A 10,443-nucleotide genomic window follows, 5' to 3' on the forward strand; every position below is an offset into this window, starting at 1 on the left:
AAATAGTGGTAACTGATCCTGGTACTTAGTTAACCATTTTATGGAAACTAGTGTAATCGATCCTAGTAAACACTTGGAGGTAGAACCGAACTTGTGTTTGGTAAGACCGTTAAACCCAAGAATGGTGATTGAATGTTTTTGATCAATCACATAGTTCTTGGAAATCAGATGAACCAATTCTAAACTCGTTTGGAAGTGTGGCAAATCGGTTCCAAGATTGTAAATATGAAAAAGGATTTACAAAGTAAAGATGTCGACATACTTTGAACATGTGCAGTAATTCTTATCTATTATTGTTCAAAGATATTCCTTAATAACTAAAGGAGAATCCCGGATCCAAATAAATTGAGAATCTTTTAATTAAGGTTTTTAGTTTTATATGCTTTTAATTTCCAGCAATTAAACGCATATCTTTAGAAAATAAAAATTGGTAATGTGCATTTACTAATTGGAGATTTTCTACTGAGATTTCGGTCAGTATTTGGACAGAGCATTTCCAGGAATTATGAAAACCGATTTTGGCTTTATTGCATATCTTTGAGGATATTCGGTTTTGGAAATTCCTTGGTATCCAAAATTCCTTGGTCTATAAATATTGAAGTTTGCATTTCGAGCAAACCAATCCTCAGAGCCAGCAAAACTACCTAGTTTTTTTGTTATTGGTGGAGCCATTTATTCAGAGAGCAAAGTAACCTAATTAGGCGAAATCTCTTACGACCGCTCGTTTTAAAGACTTCTTTGGGATTGAGAAGCTCTACGAGTACCGTTGGTGGGAAACTAGATAATTGCAGTTTATTATTAGTTTTCGATTGATTTGATTGACTAACGGGTGTTGAACTTTGATTGCACCTCGTTTGTTTATGCTTGAGAATCTTCTCTTCTGATATAAGATTCACTCAAACTAGATCGAAGTATCGACGGGGATCTTTAGACTGTTTGTTGATCTAAAGACGTCTTGTGATAATCCATCATTAACAGACTCTGTTCTGCGTATGATTCATCACAAGAGATTCAAGTTGTTTGTGTGCAGGTGTTTATTGAAGATCTAAGAACATTTGAAGACAAAGAATATTTTTAATTTGAGTTCATAATCTTTGGTGGGCACAAAACTTGATCGGTTTATCTTTTGATAGATTGGATTGATTGGTTGCGTAGATCGGCATCAATACATTTCTTTGTGATTAATAGTATTGATTGCATAGTCTAAACAATTACTTTGGTAGTTGTTGAATGGATTGATCTAAGAACCCGACAAAGGAGTTTATTGGTTAAACGGAAGAGACTTTTGTCAAACTCATATCACGTTGTTTGAAAAGAGTTGTTTTCGAACATATTTGTTGTTCCTTTACTATTTGGAATACGAACCAAAGGAATTGTTCCAAGTGCGTGACTTATTACAAGTTGGAGGCGCAGGGATACTGAGAGAACTATAGGTTTAGTTGTTTGGTCCCAACTATACGAAGTTGGTTTAGATTTTGTATAGCGGCTTAATTCTGAGAGTATTCAATTCTGGACAAGGTCCCGGGGTTTTTCTGCATTTGCGGTTTCCTCGTTAACAAAATGTTGTTGTGTCTTTTACTTTTCTATTTCCGCAATTATAATTGTTTTTATTATGATTAGAAGTAAAATACACAAACTTTAATTCCTAATTACTTGATAGCAATCCTATAGTGTTTGGTTAAGTACGAACCTATTATCAAGTAATCATACTTCGTTGTTGTATTGTCTCGATCTTGTATCCATAGTCAATCACGCAAGTTATCTTGTTGTCGTATTGTCTCGATCTCGTATCCATAGACGATCACACGAAGTGTGAACCGATTCGTTGTATTGTCTCGACTCAGTCCATAGACAATCACTTTTGGAGAAAGGACTTATAGGTGGAAAAGTTTTAGATTGAGGTATACTTGGGCACCCTCGTCTTTTCACTTCAAAAATAACCAAAATATGAAAATTGTTCGCATTCATAGAGAAAAACCGAACTATAGAAAATAAATACTGGACACAAGAAGACAGATGATAAAAAACATGGATTTTGTACGAAGTCGGTTGTATGAGTAAAAGCCTCGATACTCTTTAAACGAAAATTACTAATGTGTTATGTAAATTATGGAAAGAAAAAATTGATCAGGCAGTGCGAGTTCAGAATTGAATTGGCAACTAAATAAATATCGGATGATAGAGACATGACGTCATCAAGCTGTGGACTTAACCACGGTTCGCGTTAGATCTGTTGTGGCGACAATATAGATTTCACTGATGTTTACAAAAACGTGAACCAGGATTAGGGTTTGAGGAAAAAAGGAGTTCTGATTTCTAAAATTTATGACTTAGGTTAGTTTAGGTTGAGTCTTATGTGAGGAGAAGGTGGCGATAAAGGTATTTCTATCCTAGCCAACGCTTACTATACGAATTTGCCTAGTTAGCGAGTTGATTACGACTTTCACTCTCCTCAAATTACTTTTTGCTTTCCCTTTTTGAAGATATACATCGAATCTTTCTAAAATATTTCATATATCTAATAGCCGAATTGTTTTATTGGTTCAGGGCGGTTCCCATATGGTAATTGGCAGAAAGATTTTTTTGCCAATACACACAGAAGATCAAATTGGGTTTTCCACCAGTGAAAAAATGAGTAAAACTTGTTTGAGTGGCCCCATATCACATCTCTTCCGCCACCATTACATATGCTCCACTAACTTTTCACTAACAAACATAACAAATTAATATAATATAATATAATTTCAATTTACAAACTTTGTACAATAGAAAAATTATTGAAGTAGAAATAAAATACGGAACAACAGAAGAAACTTTGTACAATAGAAAAATTATTGAAGTAGAAATAAAATACGGAAGAACAGAAGAAGGAGAACTATTATTTAATGTAGAAAAGTTACATGTTACATAGGTTTAGCCTCTATATATATTACATGAGGTGAACTGTGGTTACATCTATATGGGCCGCACATACATGGGCCCAAGGCCTATAACAAAAATGATGTTTTATTTTTTTATACGTATTCAAGTATTGAAAGCAGTAACGGGCAATTACAGTATGTCCGCTAGCGCCTAGCGGCAGAAAATAGACTGCGTGGCCAAACTTATACCATGCGGCGCACGAAGAAGCATGCGGTTCATGTTTGACCGTAATGGGCAAACCAATGAATTTGCCCATTTATACATCCATTTTTCATATTTGACCGTAAAAGTTGCCCATCACATAGGAATTGCTCTTAGAAGCGATCACAACCTAAGACCTATGGCCATGGATGATTATTACCTTGGGTCACTGGGACGAGTGAGAGCTTGACTCTGCGATTGGGGCAAACTGTTTTTCTCCTCTACTTCTCCGTAGTTCATGTCTTTTGGTGTTGGATTTTACTGCTATACTGCTTTCTGGTAAATTTGCTCGATGAATACCATTCTACCTTAGGTTGCAAGACCCAAATTTTATTTATTCAATTGCCCAATTGAAAATACTTATATCTGAAACTTGTTCCAGTCGCAAAAGTAAGAAACATCATATATATAGAGGTCGTGGATATCTAGCTGAAACGAACATTTGAATGCGATTTTATGCAGCTATTTGGTAACAGACTCACAGTCGTGTGTTTAGTGCTTCCGTGGAGTTTTGCACTGGCAATGGTGGATGCGTTTTCACTTTGTGACAAGTGTCGTCTTCGGCAATGGGAGATTGGTATATGCCGGTCCCAGTGGTAAATGTTCAATGACCCTATCCCCACTCATTCATTACTTGAACAAAACAGGTTTTACCAGCGTAGGCAGTAGCTTGCTCCGGTGTTAGATCTTTTGCTCCAGAATGATGGAAGTTATTGTCCTCCAAAGTTCTGCTGCCGAATCATCTCTTTCCAATTTTTTGGTTAATTCCGTTCTTGTGATATCAATTAGGTCTCTTTCATGGCTGTATTCAATACATACGAAAACTTAACTCTGTAATGTCAAAAAAAATGTACAATTCAAATTTAGAAAAATCTATGTTTTCCAAAAGAATTGGATATACATAGTACTTTTGAAAAATACTGATCAAGTCCACCATTTGATGATGTGATATCTCTATCATCCGACAGTTACTAAGCTGTGCGAGATCAAAAAAAAATCAGTTTGGTGCAGATGGCGAAAAAGTTATCACCGAGGAACACAAGCAAATCAAGTTGGACCACTATGGAAAAATTTAACAAAGTACCTTGCCTGCTACAGACTTAGCTTCAGTATAAATAAATGCCCATCTATCATTAAACGACCAAAAAGTTACTTCAGATATTGTAAGCTCGTCCTACGGCAGAACATACACAAAACAGCTGTACAGTGACTTGAGAATCGAGAAGTCTACCTAATTCGCTGTCTCAATCCTACCAATCTAAAATTTAATATCCATACAGTTACAATAAGCTGTTCACCTCATGACATCACAGTATGTTGAGCAATTAAAGGTGCAAGGGTGATTTCAGACCTCTGATTCAGAGCTAGCGTTAACACCAAGAAATTAAACAATCTTGCCTTTTCAACCTTAAGACAGGGGAGGTCCTTTAGTCGCTACTGAAACCCAAATTTGCTTAGGAACTCCATTGGGGTTGGAGAAGATGTTGAACTAAACATCACTTCCATCTCTTTACCAGGATCTAAAACTCGAGCAAGAATATCCATAGTCTGCAAATTTAATGAAAATATCTTGTCAATAAAGCAAGACTAAAGCAGAATCACATAGAACATGATAGCGAAAACTCTTTCACCACCCAAACCTTTCTCATCACATCTTCCGGCAGCTGTCTGTCCTTCAAAGCATTAACCAGCTGATCGACAGCATCTTCTTGTCCAATTATGCGAGAAACATTAACGCTACAGCAAGAAAGGAGCAGTAGAAGGTCAATCATAGGTTGCAGGGGAAACTAAAGCAAAAGAAAAGATTATAAGCTGTAGGAACACCAAAATAAAAATCTATATGGAGAAGTTTCAAAAACTAGATGTGTGAATGCAGCGAAACTTAATGGGTGTGGGATCTCAGGATAAGGGTGCTTATATACAGAAGAAGGATTAACTGATTAAGTTTCTAGTATAACCAAATTATCACTTTTAATCAAACAGTTGTGCCTTTGAGTGAAAGATCCTTTTACCGAACTTATTATCTTGTGTTCAAGATATATGAGACCAACAATAACATAGGGAAACACAAGTTAAACGCATATTCTAAGTCCAACTAACTGAGTAAGCTTTGGTACTTTTGGGTATTGAAGCCGCATGATCAAAGAGTGTTAACAGTATCAATCTCTCACAAAACAAACCATTCAGAAGTTTCTGTTTTCTATTCTACAAGTGAAAGAGAATGCATTCAGGATAAACTTTTCTGATTCTATATTGTCACAAGGAACACCAAATTCGTCTTGTAATCTTCTGCATGCGTTCTACTTGTCTATTGACTAATCCATTTTATTCTGTAGAGGGTCTTACATGTACGTTAGCTGAACTACCCCCCATTTAGTTGACCTATCTGTTGCACGAGATATGAGTCACCACATGCAAATATGTTCGTAAATAATATGGCTAATCCTACTCTATCAATCTTAAAGACAACCAGGTAAGCATATCTATATGACAGATAGAAATTAAGGCGTCGTGGAATGCTCCAAATATTAACTAGGTTTTACAGCTACATTTTTGAAGTGATTGCAGCTTGGAAAAGAGAATCATAGGCCCTGCTTGTCAACTAGCAGAATAATTGAATATGGGCCTAAGTTTGATTATGAGAACTCACTTTTCTGTAGGAGAAAAGGACCACCATAAATTATAATGATGAGCACCACACTGGCATACTTCCTACCGCTTTTTCGTTTTTCTTTAATGTTTTCTTTGATACAAATTTTATGTCTAACATTTAAATTTAGAAACAATAAAGCAACCTCTGGAAAGAAATGGAAAAGGGAACAAGATGTGTTTCTGATGAATTTGCTTTAGGTAAGCTAAACAAAACTACTTAAGTCAATAATGGAACTATGAGAGTAGATAGCTGAAACAAGAAAATAGATGAATACCTTAGGGATAGTCTCCAAAGAGCATGAGTGACAGCCAATCTAACCTTTTCATTGTTATGGTCAAGTAGCCGAACTAGAATCTTTACTGCTCCAGCAATCATGAATGACATCCTCATATGTTCATTGATAGATGCATCACCGATTGACCATGCCGCTCTTGAAATTGCAGATGCGTCCTCCAGTCCAAGAATTAAAATCAAGCGAGCAACTCCATTTACCCATGGCAAGAGAGTATTATTCTGCTCACTTGCAGAGAATTCCGACCCAAGTATGTTACCATCTTCGATTTCTATAGCTCCAATACGTGCAAGAAATTGTTCCTGTGTCCGCCCAACAATTGCATTTACCTTAGCTTCCTCTAAGTCAAATTTCTTGTCATGAATGTTTAATCCAAGTAGAAGCTCAGATGCACCATATCTTGATGGAGTTGATGTACCCCGCTCAAATTCTGTACCATCAGGTAAAGAAGGCCAGGAGTGTGAAGCCACCTTGAAGGACTTATAGGCATCAGCACCGACTATGGGAACCAACACTAGACCCTCCTCGATGATAAGAATTCGATAATCATCATCTTTAGCGAGTTCCAATAATGCCTGTTTAGCTTCTTTTCGGATTACTTTAGATGTCTCTGTATCTCCTCTTAAAAACTTCGTCTGCATTTAACATTGAATACATGAGAATACCAAGAATAGTAAAGTTATCAAATTTCTTCTATGTTCCTTGTTTACTAACCACAAATGTTTCTGATACAAATTATGTTTCTAGTTAAATTTGTGGAGTATCGACAAAGCTAAGCATGGAATCAGACCCGAAAAGAACTTTTACTGACAAGTCTGTCAAGGAATTCTGGTCAGAATTTTCATTGAATCATATAGCTTTGGTAAGATTCAAGAAAGAAGCACGGGTACCCGGGGAAAAAAGAAAAAGAAGACGCACAGAAACAGGAACTCCGGTATTTCTTTTTTCACTTACCAAAAATCAATACACACTTTTGAAGAAACAACAAGAAGTTGAAAACTGCCTCTAATTAGTTTAGCTTATAACTAACTGCCCCCACAAAGATCTTTCATCAAATTCATTTTACATAAGAAATAAATAAAAATGATTACTTGAAATGGATTAAACACCAAAAAAATAAATAAAATAACACAAATCCTTTTCCATTACAGTGACATGAGACTGAGACACATTTTAGCATAAGGCAAATACTGTTGCCACCGTGATCCATCTTTCCCAGTAGAAAGCTTTGAAATAGAAAAACAGTAAAATCCTATGTTTGGTCCAACAGAATAGAGATTTTAGACTCAATTTATAGTTTTTAAAGGTTAATGTATGAAACTTCAGTCTATTAACTATCATTATATCGAAAATTGAAGGCTAAGAACTTAAGAATCTCCTAAACCCATCATTCTTAACGAATAGAGATTTTAGACAGACACAGGGTAGTAAATAGTACATGCAAACTAAGTATTTGAAAAATTCAAATCACTTGGCTGACACCTATGTATAGATCAATGCTAAAGGGAGGGTAAGGGCTATAAAACATGTGATTCAGATAATTCTCCTTAGGGTAATTAAGTATGAACAACCTGATAATAACTAATAAAGCTTACATCTTTTCATTTTAATATTGGCCAAACAAATCCACAATCAATTCTGAGCCTCAAAATCAACATAGATAATGGTAGCCGAAAATCCCCTGCGAAAGGGTTGGTTACTTCTATTCTATATCTTATTTCTAATGACTTCTTTGCAACAAAAAAAAAAAGGTATTAAATTTACTGTTGCGCCAAATCAACAACCAAAAAAAGAGTTTTCTGGAAGAATAAACCAAAGAAAAATAAATTCTCACCAGCTTTGGAATCACACCTGCTTCAACCATGACTTGGTGATTTGAGGGGCTCAAAGCCAAATTTGCTAATGCACATCCTGCTGCCTCCTGTACCTTTAGACCCTCGTCATCTACCGAATTGATAAGCATAGGCAAGAGATCAGTGTTTGAAATGTTTATTCTGTGCTTCTCGTCCATAGAAAAGTTCCAGAGGGCACATATCATTTGCTCCTTAACCTGCAATACTTTGGTTTCAAGACATGCCCTACATGCGAACACCTTCAGATGATGATTAACTATTTCATACCTCCGCAGTCAAAGATGGTCGACTCAGAAGGCTAGATATCTCATCAATTGCTCCACTCTCTGCTACTAAATCACGGTATTGGTCAACCGCAGATATACTTCGTAAAAGCCCTGCAGCCGCTTCACATGTAGAACTAGAATCTGATCTTAGAAGGTCCATTGCAAGATTTATGCAATCACGAAACTGCAGAATCTCTTCAACTTGTTCCTTTCCTCCTTGAGAATATTTCCACAGTGCAATTACTGCCTCTTCTCTGTCTAAGGGATCATTATCTTGTCCTAGCATCCGAATAAGCAAAGCCAAAGAACCATTGTCTGAACGAGAAGACTTTCTCTCTGAGGCCCTAGCCTCCTAAAAAATAAAATATAACAAAACATAGTATTAGAATTTAGAATTAATCCCGTAGCATTCTGGAAGGAGGTGGTCGTGGCAAAATCTAAACGAGGAATCCTTCAAAACCTAAAGAGAATAATGTTGCTGTAATAGACAACCAATATTACAACAACAACAACAACAACAACAAACACGTTTTAGATTCCAAATTAAAGCACACAGAATATGTGGTGGCAGCATCCTAGTTATATCTGTGTCCTCCAAACGACATGCTGACAGGTCATTTTAATACGAACACTGATGGGTTGTGTACTAGGTTGACAACACCATGACTGTGCAATATCCAACTGATAAACAACTTAAAAGACTCTGGCAATTAGATCGTATTCATTTAAGCAATTCTTCCACCCACCCCTCGTATTCTCAAGGCCCTACTCCTTATAAAACCTGATGGGAAACTGTTAACTACACGTGTATATACAGATGTTGAACTAGGTGTTACCCAGTTCAAGTTTCACTAACCTCCCGTAAACACAACTATGTTCAGATTGTACTCTCTTCCTCCTTCATTTTTCTAATTTTACATACAAACAAATATTGCAAAAATGAAGGAACATCTACAGTGAAACAGCAACAAGTGCAAACACTCTGCCATTTTCAGCTCTAATTGAGCCTTCTTCTTAATGAAATTTGACATGGAATGACCGGTAACCCAAAAAGCAATTTTGTGTAACATTTTAGTTCATCGTAAGCTGTGAAACAGAAGCAAATAATGTTCGTGTGCCACACAAAACCAAGGGTTTACATTACTCAATCTGCACACATACCTGATGAAAGCTTTGGAAATAAAAGCAGAAATGGGATTATGGAAATTACCGTAGAAGAAGTGCTCAAGTGCGGTGAAGTGCCACCATAGCTGCAAACACGGGTGATGAGCAAACGATGAGCAGTAGAGCGAAAGTGTTTAGGGTTACAGTGACGAATAGTGAAAGAAGATGAGGATATTGATTTATTATCCTCGAGCAATAATCCTTTAGGGCGCTGTTGTTGGGCTAATAATGGGAGTTTGCAGGAGAAGTTTTGTGATGTAGTTGCCGAACTCGTTAACAGCATCGTAATAATCTCCTCCCTCTTTCTCTAAAAAGCTCACTGCTATCTCGAATGCCAGAAAGAGTAGTAGACTGAGTAGCTGTGAGCAGAAGCTCGTCCACAGTAGAGTGAGTAGATACTGCTACTGTAATTAGTGTGGTTTAGGGCGAAATTTTGTTTGAGCTGGTGGATTTTGGAAAAAAAAATTGGGTTGGGAGATTTGGCTGGCTGGATTGGAGTATGCTTTGATGAATTGGGGGCAACGAATTTTATTCTTGGTTTACCTTCCTGGTTGAGGGCCTAGGCATATTATTTTTTAGGGACCATGGTTTTTTTTGGGGACCATGATCTTATTAGGCCACCTTCTCTATAGTTATAAGGGGTATCCTAAAACATTGAAATGACTAACCTACCCTTAACCTAATTTAATTTAAAACCAACACAATAACCACCTCTCTCTATATATATATAACCACCACCTCCTCTCACCACCACCTCCCACCACCGCCGATTACCACCACCACCACCAACCACCGATTACCACCACCACCACCACCCACCACCGCCGATTACCACCACCACCACCGATTACCACCACCGCCCACCACCTCCGATTACCACCACCACCACTATATATATAACTTAATTTAAAACATTAACAAAGATATTCTCACAAACCCATTACTTGTCATTCGTTTTTGGTTGAATAAATGAGAACTAATCATCAAAATGAGTTGAAAATGGAAGTTGCAGAGAGGTTTAATGGAGTTTTTTTTCAGTAAAAAGTTCGGTTATCACAAATTATTTTTTTCTTAACCGAACTCAAAGTTCGG

The 10,443-nt window shown here is 36.8% G+C and overlaps 1 protein-coding gene across 1 annotated transcript; it reads right to left on the minus strand.

Moving 5' to 3' along the window:
* Nucleotides 1–4,194: 4,194 nt before the first annotated feature.
* Nucleotides 4,195–9,867, minus strand: LOC113298253. Its single transcript, XM_026546946.1, has 6 exons — nt 9,398–9,867; nt 8,189–8,539; nt 7,903–8,118; nt 6,051–6,703; nt 4,764–4,860; nt 4,195–4,671 (listed from the first exon to the last, which is right to left on the minus strand). The coding sequence occupies exons 1-6, from the start codon at nt 9,632–9,634 to the stop codon at nt 4,558–4,560; spliced, it is 1,668 nt and encodes a 555-aa protein (XP_026402731.1). The 5' UTR covers nt 9,635–9,867; the 3' UTR covers nt 4,195–4,557.
* Between the last annotated feature and the right edge of the window lie 576 nt (nt 9,868–10,443).

The sequence above is a fragment of the Papaver somniferum genome, chromosome 7, assembly GCF_003573695.1.
Source record: "Papaver somniferum cultivar HN1 chromosome 7, ASM357369v1, whole genome shotgun sequence".
Taxonomy (NCBI): Eukaryota; Viridiplantae; Streptophyta; class Magnoliopsida; order Ranunculales; family Papaveraceae; genus Papaver; species Papaver somniferum.